At 45.0% G+C, this 19,542-nt stretch overlaps 3 protein-coding genes and 1 pseudogene across 19 annotated transcripts in view; 3 read left to right on the top strand and 1 right to left on the bottom strand.

Annotated features, from left to right (window-relative positions):
- MTSS1 (MTSS I-BAR domain containing 1) overlaps positions 1-5,199 on the top strand; it is a 160,539-nt gene extending 155,340 nt beyond the window's left edge. For all 12 annotated transcript variants that reach the window (XM_019973409.2, XM_070802474.1, XM_070802476.1 and 9 more), the window contains 2 exons: positions 237-399; positions 2,434-5,199. In XM_019973409.2, the coding sequence (XP_019828968.2) occupies positions 237-399; positions 2,434-3,134 (864 nt within the window). In that variant the 3' untranslated portion in view covers positions 3,135-5,199. The remainder of the gene's footprint in view (positions 1-236; positions 400-2,433) is intronic.
- Positions 5,200-6,127: 928 nt separating this feature from the next.
- On the bottom strand, positions 6,128-13,423 carry NDUFB9 (NADH:ubiquinone oxidoreductase subunit B9). Of its 3 annotated transcripts, none has more exons than XM_019973421.2 (4): positions 13,304-13,423; positions 9,949-10,141; positions 9,271-9,384; positions 6,128-6,346 (listed from the first exon to the last, which is right to left on the bottom strand). In XM_019973421.2, the coding sequence occupies exons 2-4, from the start codon at positions 10,072-10,074 to the stop codon at positions 6,215-6,217; spliced, it is 372 nt and encodes a 123-aa protein (XP_019828980.1). In that variant the 5' UTR covers positions 10,075-10,141; positions 13,304-13,423; the 3' UTR covers positions 6,128-6,214. The 3 variants fall into 3 exon arrangements, with proteins under 3 accessions (XP_019828980.1, XP_019828979.1, XP_070658589.1); XM_019973420.2 differs by having other exon boundaries at positions 13,189-13,348; XM_070802488.1 differs by lacking the exon at positions 13,304-13,423 and adding an exon at positions 12,822-12,841.
- Positions 13,372-19,542, top strand: part of TATDN1 (TatD DNase domain containing 1) — a 31,470-nt gene continuing 25,299 nt past the window's right edge. For 2 of the 4 annotated variants that reach the window (XM_019973419.2, XM_070802485.1), the window contains exons 1-2: positions 13,372-13,431; positions 18,834-18,899. In XM_019973419.2, the coding sequence (XP_019828978.2) occupies positions 13,410-13,431; positions 18,834-18,899 (88 nt within the window). In that variant the 5' untranslated portion in view covers positions 13,372-13,409. Of the gene's footprint in view, positions 13,432-16,798; positions 16,920-18,833; positions 18,900-19,542 lie in introns of those variants that run through there. The other 2 variants (XM_070802484.1, XM_019973418.2) reach the window with 2 other exon arrangements.
- Positions 18,913-19,533, top strand: LOC109568199 (mitochondrial import inner membrane translocase subunit Tim8 A pseudogene; annotated as a pseudogene).

Consider the following 19,542-nt stretch of genomic DNA (forward strand, 5'->3'; position numbering starts at 1 on the left):
ATGGCATTTAGAAGACCCCCAGGGAAGGTCTCATATGTGAGTTAGACTCTAGAACTTTCTAGAGCCTGGTTAGGGCCCAAGCAAGCTGACAGCCTCCTGGGCCCACAGACCCAGTGGTGGTCATGGGAACAGAGTAGGAGTCCAGTCAAAGCCCCATTGGAAGAGTAGAAAGGCTCTGGGGTTATCAGACAGGGACTCATAGCCCTGGGATCTCGTCTCTTTCCTCCCACCTGCAGCCCGGGGAGGAGATGGAGGCTTGTGAGGAACTGGCATTGGCCCTGTCTCGGGGCCTCCAGCTGGACACCCAGAGGAGCAGCCGGGATTCACTTCAGTGCTCCAGTGGCTACAGCACCCAGACCACCACCCCCTGCTGCTCTGAGGACACCATCCCCTCCCAAGGTAGGAGGCAGCCTAGGCTTTCCAGCCGGGCTTCCTGAGCAGTGCCAGGTGAGGACGGGGGGCCCTCCCCACTGGGAGGAGGCAGAAGTCCGTCCAGACACCATCGAGCATCTTGGAATTCTTGGGAGGGGATCCATCTGTGATTGTTAGGTAGCTGCCATCCAAGGAAGTGGCCAGACTTTCACAGCTTTGCTGGTTCTTCACCTTCAGGGTTCAGGGAAGTTCCCATATGAACACAAGATGCTATTAATGATACTGTATCATTTGTGTTTGGCACTTTGTAGTAAGTACTCTGGGCTTCCCTGATGGCTCAGAGGGTAAAGAATCCACCGGCCAACGCAGGTTCGATCCTTGGGTCAGGAAGATCCCTTGGAGGAGGATGGCAACCCACTCCAGTGTTCCTGCCTGAAAAATCCCACGGACAAGGTTGCAAAGTCAGACATGACTGAGCGACTAGATAAAAACAGACTAAGCACTTTATTGTCCCATTTATTTGTCACAGCCACTTATATAACATGTATGCATGCTCACTCAGTTGTTTCCAACTCTTTGCAGCCCCATGGACTGTAGCCCACTAGGCTCCCCTGCCCATGGAATTCTCCAGGCAAGAATACTGGAGTGAGTTGCCATATTCTCCTTCAGGGAATCTTCCTGACCCAGGGATCACACTGTGTCTCTTGTGTGTCCTGCATTGGCAGGCAGGTTCTTCACCACTGCGCCACCTGGGAAGCCCATGTGTATATTTATCCTCATTTTACATACTTGGAGACTGAGGCCCAGGGTTCACACAAGTAATAAGCAGAGCTAGAGTTTGAATCTAAGATCTGTCAAGAGTCTGAAACCCAAATTCTTAACCTGTTCCAGCCAAATTTTCTATGAACCCACCTCTCTGATGCCTCTCCCCAGACAGCCACAAGGCCAGCACGATGGCATTCCAGCCAGTAGGAGAGATCTGTGAGAGTTGGCCAAGCCCATTGGCAGTCCTTCATTCAGGTCTCTCAGACAGTGGGTCTCAGTGGAGGACCGTCTTTCTCCCCAGAGGACACTTGGCAACATCTAGAGACATTTTTCGGAGAAGGCAGTGGCACCCCACCCCAGTACTCTTGCCTGAAAACCCCATGGACGGAGGAGCCTGGTAGGCTGCAGTCCATGGGGTCGCTGAGGGTCGGACACGACTGAGCGACTTCACTTTCACTTTTCATTTTCATGCATTGGAGAAGGAAATGGCAACCCATTCCAGTGTTCTTGCCTGGAGAATCCCAGGGACGGGGGAGCCTGGTGGGCTGCTGTCTATGGGGTCGCACAGAGTCAGACACGACTGAAGCGACTTAGCAGCAGCAGCAGCAAAGACATTTTTAGTTGTGACAGTTGGAGGGGGTGCTACTGGCATCTGGTAGACAGCCAGGGATGCTGCTAAACATCCCATAATACAGCCTAAAGACCCCCGCACCCCGCCCCAGAACTGACCTGGCCCAGATGACAGAGTGCTGCTGTTCAGAAACGTGCTCTGAGGTGTTCAGGCTGGACGCTTTTCCCCTCCCATGTGACCCTGTGTTGGGAGAGGAAGTGAGCACACTGCACTGATGGAACCTGTCTTGTGCATAGTTTTCAGAGACTCGCTGCCAGTTCCGTTGTTTTTCTAGTCTTTGCACGAATGGGCTGATCATGGGGGAGGTCTGTATGGTCCATGTGGGGTTTGTTTCTCACATCGCATTCTAGGCTGGAGAGGCTATTTCCTCCTTCCACCCTCTTTACTCCTCCCAGAGGTTCTCAGAGGCAGCGTTTTGCATCCTTCCAGCTCAGCGGTATCTGAGTGCAAGCCTGTTGTGTCCAGTGCTCTCTGGTGCTCAGGGCTCCCTTGGTGAACAAAATGACAATCCCCATCAAGGAGTTCTTAGATGGTGGGGGCCTGGAAACCCAGGGAGGCTTGGGGTGAAGTTGCGGGTGAAGTCCCTGGCCTTCTGTCCTCCCAACACAGAGAATGAAAAAGCACAGCCACCACCTCGGAGATTTCTAATTGGATCCTCTAATCAGTTTCAGATTACGATTATTTCTCTGTAAGTGGTGACCAGGAGGCCGATCAGCAGGAGTTTGACAAATCCTCCACCATCCCGAGAAACAGTGACATCAGCCAGTCCTATCGAAGGATGTTCCAAGCCAAGCGCCCGGCCTCGACCGCGGGCCTTCCCACCACCCTCGGACCTGCTATGGTCACCCCAGGGGTTGCAACCATCCGACGGACCCCTTCCACCAAGCCTTCTGTCCGCCGGGGGACCATAGGAACCGGTCCCATCCCCATCAAGACACCCGTGATCCCTGTTAAGACCCCCACGGTCCCAGACCTCCCTGGGGTGCTGCCAGCCCCTCCAGATGGGCCTGAGGAGCGGGGTGAGCACAGCCCAGAGTCGCCGTCTGTGGCTGAGAGCCCTCAAGGTGTCACCAGTGTGCCCACCTCAATGTGGAGCGGCCAAGCTTCCGTCAACCCCCCTCTTCCAGGCCCAAAGCCGAGCATCCCCGAGGAGCACAGACAGGCGATTCCAGAAAGTGAGGCCGAAGACCAGGAGAGGGATCCCCCAAGTGCCACTGCCTCCCCAGGCCAGGTTCCAGAGAGCGACCCTGCAGATGTGAGCCCGAGGGACGTCCCGCAAGGAGAAGACATGCTGAACGCCATCCGAAGGGGCGTGAAACTGAAGAAGACCACAACAAATGACCGCTCAGCCCCGCGCTTCTCTTAGGCTCTCTTAGGCTCACAAGAAATGCTGCCAGTGGGGAATGAACTGTCTAATTAATAAGACCTAATTTGTCTTGATCCATTCCAATCTATAATCAAAAGATTTTGTAGGCAACTCAGAACACAGCTCTTTTGAAAGTACACCTTTAGATAAGAATTAAAAGCAACATACGTAACTGACATAACCTTGATCTTTTAATTTGTAAATATCAACAGTTTTCTTTCTGCACATTTTAATCTTAAGTTTCCCTTTTGATTTTTCTGAAGGTGCCAAATTCCATTTAACTTTTTTACAAGTCTTTGTAAAATTTTAAATGCATAAGGGCGGGGGGAGGTCGGGCAGGGGAACCACAAAGTTAGTGATTTCAGAAGAAAGGATAACTATACTTAGCTTTTTTTCTTTTGTTTTCCTGCAAGCTTTTGTAGATGCATTGTAGTAGTCTGGCTTAGGAGCAAATTCAAGTTATTTTAATGTACAAACAAAATGGATAAGGAGTAAAAATCCTTATCCAAGCAAACTACTTTCGGGATGAGAAATGCGGGAGTCAGTTGATGAGCAATATCTGGAGTGAAGTAACTCTGGAAATGGTAGACTGTGTTGGGATTGGGGGGAGGGCCGGGGGAGGGGCACACTGTCAACATAGCCGATCCTGTTACGTTTAAGGGTAGCCTTGTAGGTTGAATTTCTAGTAGCTTCATGGTAAATGCATCCGAATAAGCCATACTGGATTGCAGTGTTTGTTTCTGTAGGGTGTTTAAGGACTTCCTTTCTCCCACGATTCCTCCTGACTGCACACAGCACCCACCTCCAGTCCTGTGCATGCGGCCGCCACCAGGTAGACATAGAACCCCCACTTCAGTTACTCGTCTGTTATACCCACTTTCATTGAGTCCAAATGCATCCAAAATGGTAAGGCAGTTTTAAAAATGTGAAAACATTTAAAAATGATAGCAGGGAATTCTTAGATATAGCAAATGCCTTTTACTTAACTGTGCCCAGCAGGCTGGGTGCGTTGAAAAGCCCAAATATTTTGAAAAAACTCGAGCGGATTTAACAAGGGTAACCAGCTTGGAGTCTAGCAACTTGCCAATGTGTTTACCAGTCTGGGGGCTTGTTTTTCTTATCTTCTTTTAAATAAGTGGCAGTTAACTGGCTTCATACTAAACATTGGAGAGGAGGATTTCTTTCTTGTCACCTGGAATCTGACCACTATACTGTCCTCTTTTTTGTATTCTAGGTAATGTTTTTTGGAATGGATTTCTGTCTTTTCTTTAAGTGAAAGTTAAATTTGTTATAATGCCCATCCCCTAAAGCCAACAGAGATTTGTAGATTTAAAGGGATCACATCTGGGGACTCTATCGGTGTTTTTTTTTTTAAAAAAAAAAAAAAGCCAGCCTCTTAGTAGGGTCAGTTGAAAGTGCTCATTTGGGACCGAACCTCTCAAGGAGAAAGAGCCTGGCAGGTCCCCCAGGGCCTGCAGATCTCTGTTGGTGCTAAGCTTCGGCTACATAGTCTTATGCTTTAATACATAACTGCATTGGATGTGAAAGAAACATACCTGTATAGTCACTGTTCTATATATTAACATTTAACACTGCTGTGATCGCTCAAGGACATTTTATGTTATGGCTTTAAAGCAAAGGCATGATTATTAGAAACTATTTAAGCTTTTTTTCTTTGAAAAACAAGCTCCTTTTACAGAATATAAGCAACAGTAGTGCCTGTGGTTTAGCCCACCAATCTTGATGACTAAAAGTAGCTGATGCATTGTGCATATGATGCTTGAGATGGTTTTTGCAAAAGCAGAAATCACTGCAAGGTAATTACGTTAGATAAAAGTGGTATTTTAAACCTTTGAAATAAATGGATGTAACTGTACCTTGGTACAGCTTTTCACTTGTTTAGTTTTTAAACGTTAGTATAATCTGAATAAATTTAATATAAAATGTTGCCAAATTCAATGTAGAAAGAATGTGACAAAACACCTTGGGTAGTTCTGTTTGTGTTTTTGCATATTGTAAAAGCAGTGTCACAGCTAAAAATAAAGAAATTGTTTCTAAAGGTAAATTATTGTGGTTTAGTTGCTAGTTTGTACTGAGAGTTGACCTCTCCCTGTGCAGTTTTTTGTTCTAAACTTGTATAAATAACAATTGTGTAACGTGTCTCCCTTCTACCTTGTAACAGTTGCTTCAGCCTACATTATAAATAAAGAACCACTAGAAAAAAAGCCCTGCATTTCAAGTCTTATTAAAATTTAGGCTGAGGTCTTGGTCAAATGTTAGAAGATGGGCTGAAACATTTCTGTGCACCCTAAGAACATTTAGTTGCCTGACCTAAGTGTTAGGTTCCAGTGAGTTTAATGTTAACAGTTCCAGTGAGTTACTAAGAACCGCAACTAGCAGGGTTCGGTTGATTTCTAAAACGGCTTTACCTTTAGGAAGAAAACCAAACACTTCATTTCGTTTTTGCCGCCCTTACCTTTGTGTCTGCAGACAATCCAAGCTCCAGTAGAGGGAGCAAAGCTGGGAAACTGCCTTTGAAATGACTGTCACAAAAGTGCCGTTCAGATCAAACGCTTTAACCCCAGACACCAAACTCCAATCCTGAGAACCCCATAAACTGCATGCTTATTTGCTGAATGTGTGCTTCTTAAGAGTGGTCCCTTAATCAAAGCTAAAATTCCATGAGTGGAATCTAGGACAGAAAAGTTATCTTACACCCTCACTACTGGTGTGCTTTCTCTTAGCCTCTTATGCCTTCCACTCATTACAGCTGAGTGAAGCCTTCAACTCAAGTTTATTCAAGTAAATCTTGTATCTGGTTCTGCTGTGTAGTTTTCCCTTGATAGCATATTTATCAATATGACTTAATGGGGAAGAACAGACACATCTGACCGACTACATTTCACATACTTTTCTTTATATGTGTAACCGCTAAGAAAAGGACAGCAGCCCAGTCGCCTGGCATGTCACTGCTCTGAAGAACACATCAGTCATACAGGTGGAGTTATTTTATTAGGGCAAGTGTGTGTCCCGTTAACTCATCTCACTTGCGAGTGTGACTGTGAGGCATCTTCCTCTCTCTACATGGGCCGCTCCCGGGGTCTGGTCACGATATGCCACCACAGAGGGGGCAAGTCGCCTTGCTTTCGGGCTGGGGGCAAAGCTTCAGTTCGGGGACCACCAACTGGGGTTTCCTCCTGCAGCTGCTTCACCTAGAAGAGGGGTAAGGAAGAACAATTAGAAAAGGAGTCGAACTGAAGGTCCGACCTCTGCTGTGGAGCGGTGTCAGCGGTGTTTCTACTGTGTCACGTGACACTATAGAAAAGGGTTGTTTATACAGAACTGCATTATTTTTATGCCCATATTTTAACTCGGATACAAAAGCTGTTCTCCTTCAAGGTTTTCCCATTCTTAAAACAGCAAAGCTGAGAACAAAACCTCCTACCCTACTGCCTACTCATTAAGCGAAACCCTGACAATTACTACTCCAAGTTCCCCTTGTTATGGCCCCTTCACCTGACCACCCTCCATGTTCTCGTATCTCTGCAAAGTGGTCTCCAAAAGCACTGTTAAGAAACCTCCATTTGAATACACTAGGGATGTTAATTTAAAAGCCCTCCAAATAGCAATCAGGTACAAACGTGTTCAGTCCTGCCCTCTGCTGCCCAGCTACCCCTTGTTCCAGCGAAGCTCTGAGACCACCACTGTCCTAACAGAGGAGGAGACCCAAGGCACCCACATTCCAGAGCCATGATTTTTTGAACCTCCCTACAGAAAACCAATTCTGGGTTGTGGCAAACCTGGGCTACAGGACATGTGCTGTTTAATAATGTCGATGGAATAAGTAAAGGAGGAAAGTTTTGGGGAGAGGTTACCAAAGCGGTCAACTGCAGAACGAATCTGCTGCTCTCCATGAACAAACACACCTCAAGTTGCCAAATGCTCACATACTTCTTGGAAAACACTGCCCTCCTTGATCACAAAATCATGATTTCAAGTAAGCCAATATCCCAGTAACCAGTGGCCTCTTCCAGCTCATTTACTTAAAGGCCCCTTGAAAATAAGGGGCCTTCTTGAACTCATAGAGGCTACCAGTTCACACGTTCTCCCACATGACTTGCCCTTCTCTGCATGAGTCTCCTGTGTACCTCCCTACTTGATCCAGCTAGACTAGACTCCATCACGAAAATCACTCCCTATGGAGTAAACTTCAATTCCTTGTCGCTCTTGACAGAGAATAGCCACACTGTCTACCTGCAGGCCTGCACCCGTACAGCTTAGTATTGCTAAAGAGAAAAAAAAAATCTGCAACAAACTGGAGTCACAACGCATCTATTCCCAGGCTCACACGGGCCTTCAGCAACCCATGGCAATCTTCCTGCTCCTCTCCAGCAAGCTCATCCTCTGGCCCACAATTATCACACCCTTTCCATGTTCTGCAAACATGCTTTGCCCACTCCCTGGCTTTTCCTTATTTCACTTAAAAAAGAGAAGCCAGCACATGAAAGTCTGTCATTTCCCCATTATCAAAACTTCTAACCCAAAAGTATTTGCCTACAGCTTCTGTCCAATAAGAATGGAGGAAGAATCCCTTCTCCTTTCAAAGGCCCCCACACAGGCTCGGAATCCTTAAAAATTTTCCTTCTGTACCTGTTCCATCTCAATTCGGCATTACCAGACTCTCCCTCACCCCAAATCTCACCAGCACATATGCATTATTATTTTAAAAGAAAGTAATCTCTCGGTCTCCAGTTACTGCCCCATTTCTTCATTCTCCTCAGCAAATGTTCAAGAGCCATCTCTCCCTTCCGTTTTCTCCTCAGGTTCCAATCAATCTTTGTGTGACAGGTAAGCTCAAGTCAGGGCCACTGATGCCTTTTCTGTAACTAACACCTTTTGACATTATTTCCAGGACTCTAGTCCACGTCAAAGATGACTGGCCCTGGCCACTATTCCTGAAACACTTTCTCTTGGATCTAAGGATCTCAAACCTTTCTGTGGCTCTCCGCCAGCCTCCACTTAATCCACTTCCTCTGCTGTGGAGAGGGAACTGGGAAGAGGCCCCTCACCCCCCCTTCTGTGGCTTTTAAAACAATTGATAACACCCCCATTTCTGTTCTGAGCCCAAATCTCCTCTGAGTTCCAAATCTGCACATCCAAAGTCACCCTGTGACACCTGCACCAGATGTCTCACAGCATTCTCAACTTTAACATTTTTAAACATTTAAAACTGAACACCTGATTGTCCTCTGACATCTGTTTTCTCTTCTCTTCCCTATCTCAATAAACACCACCACGCAACTCCACATGCTGAAGCTTAAAACCTGGAAATCATTCTTGATTCTCCCCTGTCCTTCACTCTACACAGTCCCCCCACCCCAATCCAATCCCTCATCACATCCCTGCAAACAATATCCTGGAGCTGCTTCCTTCCACACCCACCGTACCCATCCTAGTGCCAGCTGTGTAATCTCTGGACAAAACTACTGCAATAACCCAGACCGGTCTCTTCCCTTCTCCACATGCCCTCTCCAATTTCTTTTTCACACTACAGCAAGACTGAATTTTTTAAAATACAAATCAGGGCTTCCCTAGTGGCTCAGTGGTGAAGAATTCACCTGCCAATGCACCAGATATAGGTTCAGTCCCTGATCCAGGGAGATTTCACAGGCTACAGAGCAACTAAGCCCGTGTATCGCAAGTATCGAGGCTGTGCTCTAGAGCCTGGGAGCTGCAGCTACTGAAGCTGACATGCCCTTGAGTCCACGCTCAACAACAACAAAAGCCACCGCAATGAGAAGTCTGCAAGTGGCAACTAGAGAGTATCCCCTGCTTGCCGCAACTAGAGAAAAGTCCTCATAGCAATGAAGACCCAGCACAGCCAAAAAATGAGTAAGTTTTAAATACATATATAAATCAGTCATCATGAGTGGAAAAATACCCAGGGCGCTGGTGGAGGAGATTAAAAGATTATAGAGTAGAGGAAAGTCAAGCAAAGGATTATGGAGGGGAAGGAGAAGCAAAATTAAAGAAGAGAAAAGCCCGAAGACCAGGAAACACGTTTAACCTATTTCTAAGGTGGCTGTAAATGTTGTATTGAACACAAGCTGAAAGAGAAAGTATAGGCAAGACTCACCTCCCGCTCCCAGCTCTCCCTCCGCAGTTTCTTCCATTGCTCTCTCTTAGCAAAGTAGTCAGGATACATTGCCTTCTCCGAAGGATGCCAGTCATCTAAGCACCACTCGGGAACCTGTCAGGAGGGGAAATCACAGCATCACTCCACAGAACACATTTACATGTCACAGGGAGGGCCTTCTCAGGAGATAAAAATCAATGCATTTTTATAACAATTCTAAGTACCAGACTTGCTTCTGACACTAAGCCATACAGCAGAGGACCAAAATAAAGGAGAACACCTTAGACTGAAACAGCCTAGGGCTGAAAAACAGCAAGATCAGTCCAAAGAGAACTGGGATCGTCCCTCCCCTACCTGAGCTCTCTAAACATCCAATGTGGCTTTACGTTATTTGGAAATACCACTTAGAATACGAAGCATCAATTGAAACTGCTTAACTTCCAGATCCAAAAATGAGTTATTTACCCATTCCTTAAAGACTTTCCTTTGTCAAAGAGTTTACTGCAAGACCCTGGCTCTGAGTTTGGAAAGAAAAGTCTTGATGGCATCTGGGAGAGAGAAAACTTGACACTGAAAAAAATGTGTAACTGTCAGAAAAGAAATCTAGCTGCTCTTAAAAAGGCGAGTGGTTTCCGGGGCTGAGGTTTGAAATTCAACACACCTGTGGTCCTCACCTACCTTGTAACACTCGTATCTCTCATAGGAGGTGCCCCCTGGAGACTCAGGGAAGATGTACGGCTGGGGGTGCTGACCATGCCAGAATTCTTCCTCTGCCTCTCTCAGCAGCTGGGTGGCCTTCACCATGTCCTTTTCATTCTTATGTTCATCAAACCGGGCTCTCAACAAGCAAGCAAAGTACCGGTATTTATCCCTTAAACCAAAATGGTTTTGGAGATTAGAAATATAATCTACTCAATCGGGCAGTAGAACTATCTGACAAGAGGCGGTACTTCCACTAATGCCTCCCAGGTGAGTAGTGCAACTTCCCACCCCTCCCTGGACCCTGTCAATGGAGCGGCCGCATCATTACGACAGCTTTCTTGGCAGTCCCCCCCCAAACACCAGCAGCAAAAAACTATTGTAGTAATAAACACAGCCTATTAATAAACACAGCCTAACCTCTTTCCCCATCTCCTCTATAGGAGGATCATTCAATTCATTGAATGACAACTTACTGAACTTCCTCCTACCTTGTGCTAGACACTGATCTAAACTCTGGACACAGAGATGTGGAAGGCAGATATTAACATGGTGGCAACAGTGTGGCTCAAAACACACCTGGGTTCAAATTCTGAATCTGACACTAGCTGCATGACCTTAGGCAAGTTCTGGTCAGGTTCTAGAAAGTGTTAGTGAAACTGTTCCTCAGTTGTGTCTGACTCTTTGCAACCCCATTGACTAGCCCACCAGGCTCCTCTGTCCATGAGATTTTCCAGGCAAGGATACTTGAGTGGGCTGCTATAGATACAGAGATCATTTATGGGGCTTAAAATTTTTTTAATTAATTTGTAAAACAATAGCTGATTTACAATGTTGCATTAGTTTCTGGTGTACAGCAAAATGAATCAGTTATACATACTTTTCATATTCATACATATACTTTTTCATATTCTCTTCCATTATAGCTTATTATAAGATACTGAATATAATTCCCTGTGCCATACAGTAGATCCTTGTTATAGACAATAGTCTGTATCTGCTAATCTCAAACTCCTAATTTATACCTCCACCCCAACTTCCCCTTTGCTAACCATAAATTTGTTTTGTCTGTCTGTTTTGTAATTAAATTCATTTGTATATTTTAGATTCCAAATATAAGTGATATCATATTAGTCTTGTCTTTTTGACTTACTTCACTTAGTATAATCATCTCTAGGGTCATCCATGTTGCTACAAATAGCATTATTTCAGTCTTTTTTATGGCTGAGTAATAACAGGGCTTTGATAATACAGGCCACAGATAATAAGGGTCTGAAGCAAGCCACAGTGACGGATGGTGACAGGAGAGAAACATTTAGACTACAAATTTATGAGAGCAGGCTATGGAGTCAGATTGCTTAAGACTGAATCTTAGCTCTGCAGTTACTAGCTGTGTGATCTAGGGTAAATTACTTAAAGTCTTTAGGCCATGGGTTCCTCCTCCATTAAAGTGTTAATAACATTATCTATATCTTCAGGCTGTCCTTAAAGATGTGATAAGCTAAAACATATAAACACACTTCACACAGTGCTGGGTACATCCTCAGTGCTCAATGTCAACTACTAATATTATTACAGTGGGATGAGAACTTACAAAAATCAAGGTCCAGTTGTACACGGCATATAAGTATGTATGTGTATGACTCTGGCAGAGGGGTAAGTTTTGAGCACCCGAAAATAATACTAAGACTTAAAGCTGAGTGACTATATTACTAGTAATGCCATTAGCTGAGACAGGGAATTTGGGAAGAGTCAAAATGAGGTAGTGAAAATAAAAGTAAGTTCAGCTTCAGAGCACTGTAGGTAATCTAACAAATAGCTGGAAATACAGCTCGAGAGACAAGTCCCAACAATAGATGAGGCTGCACAGTGTATATACAGCAATAATCAAGCGTCTAGGATGGACCCATGCAGAACAAATAGCACTGTGAGGGCAAATGGAATAAAAAAAAAATCGGGAAAGTACAGAGAAGAGACGTTAGGAGATTTAAAGGAACGCTGAGTTAGTGTTATCATGGTAACTACATTTACCCTTTCCTCCAAAGCTAATATTAATATTCCCAGATGTAGTTCAGCACTGCCTAAATTCTTGATGGCTTGACTTCCTTCATCTTATAAAACTGATAATTCTCTATGCTGTTTACATGTCCTTCTTTCCCATTAATCCATAAACTGCAACAGCTGAGAAAAAAATCCTTGTTAATATTTATTTATTCATCAGCCAGCATAGAACCTGAACGGCAAATTCTGACATGAATAAAAAGAATCAGGAAAGTAACGAACCCTACAGCCTTGAACCGGGCCATCCTGCTGCCTAGCAAAGAGAAGTAAGCCGATGACTTACAATCATCCCAAATATATAAAATCTGGGCTTCAAGGATGCCCTTCACAGCTTTTCCAGACATACTCAGTTTCCTATAGCTTAGAAGTTTTCCTCAGAAGCCCTTCTCCTTAGACTTAGGATTCTGCTAAGGGAGTAGAGCCCTTGCATTCATACATCTTGGGTTGTTACTCCAGCAGGCACTGCACTTAGATCACAAAAATCCATGTTTTAAGATTGGGTTCTAAAATTGTGTTCTAAGACTAGTTCCAGATGGACAAGAGAGGAAAAGAAAAAAATTATGTGGGAGATAAAGAATTATGTGGGATGAAGCTATAAAGAGGAAAGCTGATGGGGGTGGGGTGGGGGTGATGATGCTTTAGAGTTAAGACACCTGAGTTTTAATCCTGGCTAGGCCACTTACCAGCTGTAGGGCCTTGAGCAAGTTATTCTCTTGCCTTTTCTCATCTATAAAATAAGGCTAAATCATCCCTAACTCCCAGAGGTGCGAGAACTAAAGAAAAGAACGCACTTGTTATGACTGCCAATATTAGGAACGCGGTCACGAAGGAAGCTATTATTGAGTGAGCGCTGGAGGCACAACACAGTCCATCTGTGGTACTTTCTTTCTCTTGTTATGCAACCCTCTGCGTGGGTACCGCGTTCGTTTTCCTGATTAGAAAACCGAGGCCCGAGCCAGATAAACAAGTCTTCAAGGTCTCCCAGATGTGGGCGATGAATTCCGCATTCGAACCCGGGTCTAGAGGCGGGCTTTGGGGGCGAGGAGCTGCGTTCCCACCCCGTCCCCTAAGTCCTTGAGCCGCCCGGTACCAGGGCCTCTCGGCCTCTGTGGGAGCCCCCGGGGTCACCTCCCCGCACTCTGGGTCCCCATCTCCCACCTGTGGATGCACCATGATTCCAGGTGTCGCAGCGCCCGCTTATAAAGCCGCAGCACCTTCTGCTGGTGGGTCAGATAGGCCCCCGACGACAAAAATGCCATGATGGCCGGCTCACCTTCAGCGGCCCTGGGGGCTCCCGGGAAACCGGATGTCAGCGGCGAGGGGGCGGGGCGATAGAGGGCCTTTTCCGCTTCCGCCGAGGAGAACCTGGGGCTGCAGTCATGAGTCGTTTCAAATTCGTGGGTAAGAGTTTGCCAGGATTTGGGGCATTTCGATTCCCGGGCATCGCGCACCGCTGCTAGAGGGCACAGGACGTGAGCTCTCCAGCTCTTTGCCGGGTTGAACGTGCACTCCGCGCAAGAGGGCGCGGGGAGGCCTCTGGGTGCTGGTAATGTTCTGGTGCTCAGTCTGGGTGCTGGCTTCACCGGTGTACTTATTTGTGAAAATTGACGAACTTCGCAGTTATGACTTGTGCTCTTTCCAATATGTTGTTGTATTCAATAAAAAGAAAAAAAGAACAACCACTAAAAAACTCAAAGCCAGACTTTGTATTCGCTTCTAGCCTACGTGCACCTTCCACCCCTTCCCGCTTGTTTGGTGGAGAGGAGGACGGGTATGGCTTCGAGGGACGTGTTCACTCACTGTATTCGTATCATAGTTCATATAACATTTACTGAGCGCCTCTGGTGGGCCAGGCATCGTCCTAGGAACACAGATCTGTCCTTAATCTGCTGGCATCACCATCTGGTGGGGAAACTGGAGGACAATGGGAAGAGAAACAAGTTCTGTACTTGGCAAGTACACTAACCTTTCAGCATCGGTAGAACAAGAGAGGGAAGAATTCGACAGGAACTAAAGGAGTACGCGCATTTAGTACCACGCACTCAGGAAAGGTGGGGGGCGGGGGCGAGGGGAGGGCACGGATATTGTGAGCTAGGATTGGAAAGCTGACTTGGGAATTGAATGTGTTGCTGAGTTTAATTTTACTGTGTATAGAGTGGAGGTTCACTGGAGGCTTTTGACAAGGAGCATTCCTTAAGCAAATCATTGGATGCCAGTTTCACATTAGGAGCGTTGGGCTGTGGGATACAGCAGTGGGTAAAGCAGGGCATGTGCCTTCTTTGTGAACTTTCTAGCCACTTGAAGTGGGAAAATGACAGCTGTTGTGTAGGTTTGGTAGCTCACAGGGAGAGGCAGGGAAGCATATCGGAACTTGAGCAAGGGCATTGGAAAAGGGAGAGAGAAATGGGGAAGAGGTACAGATGCAGCGTTTAGTGGCTGAGAGTTTACAAGTAAGGGACAGTAAACATGATTCAGGGTTGGGATAAATACCTCAATATGAAATGGAAGCCTGAAGTGGGTGGGAGACGTAAGGAAATCCATTTGTATTAGGTAAATGTGAGAATCTTACAGGACATCAGGTGGAGACAGTTACTGGTCAGTTGGAAATGTCTTGCATTCAAAGAGGTTAGGATTATAAACTTAGATCTAAGAGTTGTTTTGGGCAGCATTTTTTTTACAAAGATATTGTGCTAAGTATGTGGAATTATAAAGAATCTAGTGGTACAGTTAGTTTTCAGGCTGGAGAGGTATGTACAGTCAAAGCGAATGCAGCGGAGAGTGTTTAAGTGGCACCTTAAAGTGCCACGAAAGAGGTTTCTTAAAATACTGTGGGAGAGCCTGGGGTGGGGGACAGGTAGGTCCTCGGAAGTTGGAGACACTTTGCAGGTGCAGTGTCTCTCAGCCTCTTTATTACAATCTGTGATATAATTGATGGGGTAGATGGGGTGAGAGCCACGAAACCCTCCACAAAGAAAAGGAAACACACTTTTTAAAAGTTTTGCATTTGTAATAAAAACTTAATCCTTGCCTCGAGTTATGTCTCTTTAATCCTTTCTCTAGCCTCCAGAGTGGTCTGTGTAAAAAGTCAGCTACATGTTTCTTCTGCTTCAGATCTTTTAGTTACTGTCCTCAGCATAGTTGAAGTGCCTTAACATAGCATTGCAGAAGGAAATGGCAGCCCACTCCAGTATATTCTAGCATGGAGAATTCCACGGACAGAGGAGCTTGATGGGCTACACTCCGTGGCGTCACAAAGGGTCAGACACAGCCGAAGCGACCTAGCACACAGAATAGCATACAAAGCCTTTCTGTGGTCTGGCCCTGCCCGCTTTTCCAACCGCATCCTTTTTATGCTCTGTAAACACTTGGAGGTGCTGTTTCTTCCTTCTGAAAAGGTTTTAGAGTGGCAGTTTGGGACCATAATGTCCCTTCTGTCTCTGACATCCTCTTGCCTGGTTGATTTTTACCTACCCTTTACTTTACCACATTATTTTATAATTAAAATACTTATATATCTGCCTTTCCCATTAGTCTACACTCTTTTAAGGCAGATACTTGGTGGTATTTGTGGTATTTGTCTTTGTTTCCCAGGGGCTTATTTAGTACAGTGACTGTTCAGTGGAAGTATGAATGAGTGGGTAAAAGATGTGTAATTTTAGTATAGGTGGTAAGAAAATTGATAAAGGAATCTCAACCAGATAAGCTAGAAAAGACTTCTTACAGAAGGTGGGTTTAATTGAAACATATTTCTTTCTGTATGCTCTTCATTTCCACTCTCCAGGGGTAAACAATGTTTAAAGTTTATATCCTTCCATAATTTTTAAATTTATACAGAGACATAAAAATAGGCAAACATATCAGATGTGTCTTTTTATAACAAAAATGGGATCATACTATGCATTCTGTCTTTGTTATGTGAGTTTATTCCATGCCGTTTAAAAAGTTCTGCCTATGACCCACTACACAAATTTCTGCCTGTAGTATTCATGAGCAATACTTTGGAAAACAACCTGTTAGACCCATGGACAGGTGTTCCATGGACAAGCTTTACATGTAGCAGTTGCATGAAAAATTACACCAGTGGAGGAAGTTCTCTGGTGGTCTAGTGGGTGGAATTCAGTGCTTTCACTGCCATGGCTGAGGTTCAGTCCCTGGTTGGGCAACTGAGATCCCATAAGCCAAACGGCATGGCCAACTTTTTTTTTTTTTTTTTAATAATAGAAAAATTAAACCAGTGTTATAAAAGCAACCTTAGATTTTTATTTAGGACAGCTAACTATCCCCAGGTTGTAATCCTACATTACCCCCTTTTCAAATTGCATAACCAATGGCTGCCTGTGTTTCTAATCTGGGGAAGGAGGGCAGGAAGCAGAAGTATCTGTGTTTTATGGGAAATATTGCTCCCTCCTAGGAGACACTTCAACATTGTGTCTTAGGTTATACTTGAGACTAATTTCTGTGACATTGTCTGCATATCATACCACAAGTGACCGTCTTCTCAATCTGAATAGCAATAAGAATCTATGCTTAATCATTGCAAAGTGGTAAAATTTGGAATGGAGTGGAAGCTCCCTTTTCAATGATGGTGAGTTTCTGCTCTAAAAAGTAAAGTCACTCAGTCTGATTCTTTGCAATCCCATGGACTGTAGCCTACCAGGCTCCTCTGTACATGGAATTCTCCACGCCAGAATACTGGAGTGGATAGCCATTCCTTTCTCCGAGGGATCTTCCCAACCCAGGGATTGAATCCAGGTCTTACACATTGCAGGTGGATTCTTTACCAGCTGAGCCACCAGGGAAGCCCTCCTGCTCTAAAACTCACCCACCAAAGGTCACTTAAGGACCCAGAGTGAAGGATATACCTCCGGGTGATAGGGGTGGCGGCAGTGGTATGTAAATCTTGATGCATTTACAGAACTTCTCTGGATGTCTTGTGTTTAACTTTGAAATAATATAGTGCCCTTCTAAAATTAAAGGCTATGTTATCCCCAAGATTTTCCAAAGTAAAATGGATACTCCAGGAAATCTCAGGGTGTTACATACTCTGGAATACCCCTCGTTTGAAAAGCAGAGGTTTAGAAGATGCCCATCTAGTAGCCTCTGTGCTCACTCCCATCAGATGAACCAGTGAGAGAGCAGCTGGCAGTAATTAATAACAATTACCTCAACCTCAGGTTGATCCTGGGGGGTCAACCAGCTGGGGCTCTCAGGAGCGCTCCCCTCAGTGTGATGACTAGAAATGAATACAGACATTGCTGGATGTTGGGGGCAGGGGTTGGCAGGGAGGGGAGAGGTTAAAAGAAGAGACGGACTGTAAAATCACTCTCCACTGTGAACCTCTACAGCACAGTGAATCTCTTCCAGACTTCTACACACCCCTGTATGCAGGATGCCCTTTCTGTCTGTCAGCGTTTAAGCTTTAGCTTTCTACAAGATCTCGATCTTCTGTGGAGCCTTTTCATCATTCTTGCCAAAACTATGCTCCTTCTTGGCGCTCTGAAGCACAAAGCTGTAAAGTGATTATTTATAGGCTTAAAAGTATATAAAGCTCCTACTATACACCAACCATTATGCTAGGTTCTAGGGATAGAACATTGAAGAAGATAAACACATCTTGCCTCATGTTGCTTACAGTCCAGCTTATTTTTTTTTTTTAATTGAAGGATAATTGTATTACATAATTTTGTTTTCTGTCAAACCACTTTATATCACAAATGTTATTTGCAGTTCCTATATAGACTGTAAATTCCTAGAAGGCTGGGACCAAGTGACAGGTCTTGTTCATTTCCGTACCCCCTAACTCTTTACATAATATTTGGCATAGTATTGGTATTCATAACTATTTGGTGAATAAAGACAATAATTTATTGCCCTCTCTGCATCTCCACTTGTATAACCCTAATTCAGGTTCTCTTCATTGCAAGTAGGAACTCTTGACTGTTTCCAGATGAACTATCCTGACTCCATTTGCCCCATTCAGATCCCACCTTCTACAAAGACACCAGAACGAGAGGTCCAGAATTCCAGTCTTGGAAGCCATCAGCGCTTCTTGGTGCATCTGGTGTTTTAAAGACAAGTATCTGTAACATGGTTGAGTCTGCCCTTTTCTGGTCACTCCCATCTCTTCACTATCACTGTGCTATTTCAGACCCCAGATGCTTTGTTTCTGCTGCTTCCTCTTATCTGGAGTTTCCTGTCTTCTGCTGGGTAACTCCCCAACTCATCCTTGAAGATTCAGTTCAAGAAGTGCTTCTTTCTGGAAGCTTCTTCTGGACTAACTAGCAGACTAAGTTGGGTGGTCCTCTTGTGTGTCCCACAGTGCTAGTATCTTCTTGTGATTTCTTTACTAAAAAAAAATCAACTTGTTTATTTCAATACTTAAGATCCTGTGTCAGATCGTAGTTGCAGCACCCTGAATCTCTGGATTCTCTAGTTGGGGCTGGTGGGCTTAGTTGCTTCATGGCATGTGGGATCTTAGTTCCCCAACCAGGGATCGAACTTGCATCTCTTGCATTTCAAGGCAGATTCTTGACTACTGGACCACCAGGGAAGTCCCCTAATTGTAATGTCTTAATTGGCTATTAAGGGGTATGCCTTCCCAGTTCTGCAGTGAGTTTCTTGAGAGCAGGACTACTGGCTTTCATCTTGGTATCCCAAGTGTCTAGCACAGTGACTGACAAGCAATAGGCACTTAGATTTTGTGTGAATGAAAAAGTTAGTAACTGGACCTTTTATTTAAAGTAAAAATTTCAAATAGAGGCCCTCCATGATTATATGTTTTGTTTTGTTTTTGCTTTCCACAGATATTGGTATCAACTTGACAGATCCTATGTTCAGAGGAATTTATAGGGGGGTTCAAAAGCATCAAGGTAAACTTTTCTTTTGTTAAGCTATTTATGAAGACATTTTCTGGCTCAAGAGCATAAAAAGCTTAACCCACCCTTAAAATTGAAATATTAAAGGATTTATTGTGCGTCTTGGATAAAACTGTAAACGAAGTGAAACCCGTATCAGCTATATTGGTAAACCACGATCATGAACATGTGTAAACTAGCTATTGTCACAAAATGTTATAAAGTATAAAACTTTGAACATAGAAATTGAGATAACCATATGCATAAAAGGCAAGCCATAGTGCTTCCGGTTCCGCCGCGGAGGCACGTGAGTTGGCGCGGCGTCTGTCTCCGGCCGCGGGGCGGCGCTGGGATGGATCCCTCGTCGTCGTCCTCCTCCGCGTTGGGTATGGGCGCAGTCGACCCGCAGCTGCGGCATTTCATCGAGGTGGAGACCCAGAAGCAGCGCTTCCAGCAACTGGTGCACCAGATGACGGAACTTTGCTGGGAGAAGTGCGTGGACAAGCCTGGACCAAGGTTGGACAGCCGGGCTGAGGCCTGTCTCGTGAACTGCGTTGAGCGCTTCATTGATACAAGCCGGTTCATCGTGAAACGACTGGAGCAGACGCAGAAATCCAGGGCAGGCTTCTCAGAAAGCCTTTCTGACTGACCTCAGCAT

The sequence above is a fragment of the Bos indicus genome, chromosome 14 (genome assembly GCF_029378745.1).
Source record: "Bos indicus isolate NIAB-ARS_2022 breed Sahiwal x Tharparkar chromosome 14, NIAB-ARS_B.indTharparkar_mat_pri_1.0, whole genome shotgun sequence".
Classification (NCBI taxonomy): Eukaryota; Metazoa; Chordata; class Mammalia; order Artiodactyla; family Bovidae; genus Bos; species Bos indicus.

Excerpts from the sequence above, each read along its gene's own strand:
- NDUFB9 (XM_019973420.2), bottom strand. The coding sequence starts at position 13,289 with ATGGCATTTTTGTCGTCGGGGGCCTATCTGACCCACCAGCAGAAGGTG. Across the intron at positions 10,142-13,188 it reads GAATCATGGTGCATCCACAG|GGATAAATACCGGTACTTTG; the intron begins GTGGGAGATGGG and ends TTTTGGTTTAAG. Across the intron at positions 6,347-9,270 it reads GGGAGAGCTGGGAGCGGGAG|GTGAAGCAGCTGCAGGAGGA; the intron begins GTGAGTCTTGCC and ends CCCCTCTTCTAG.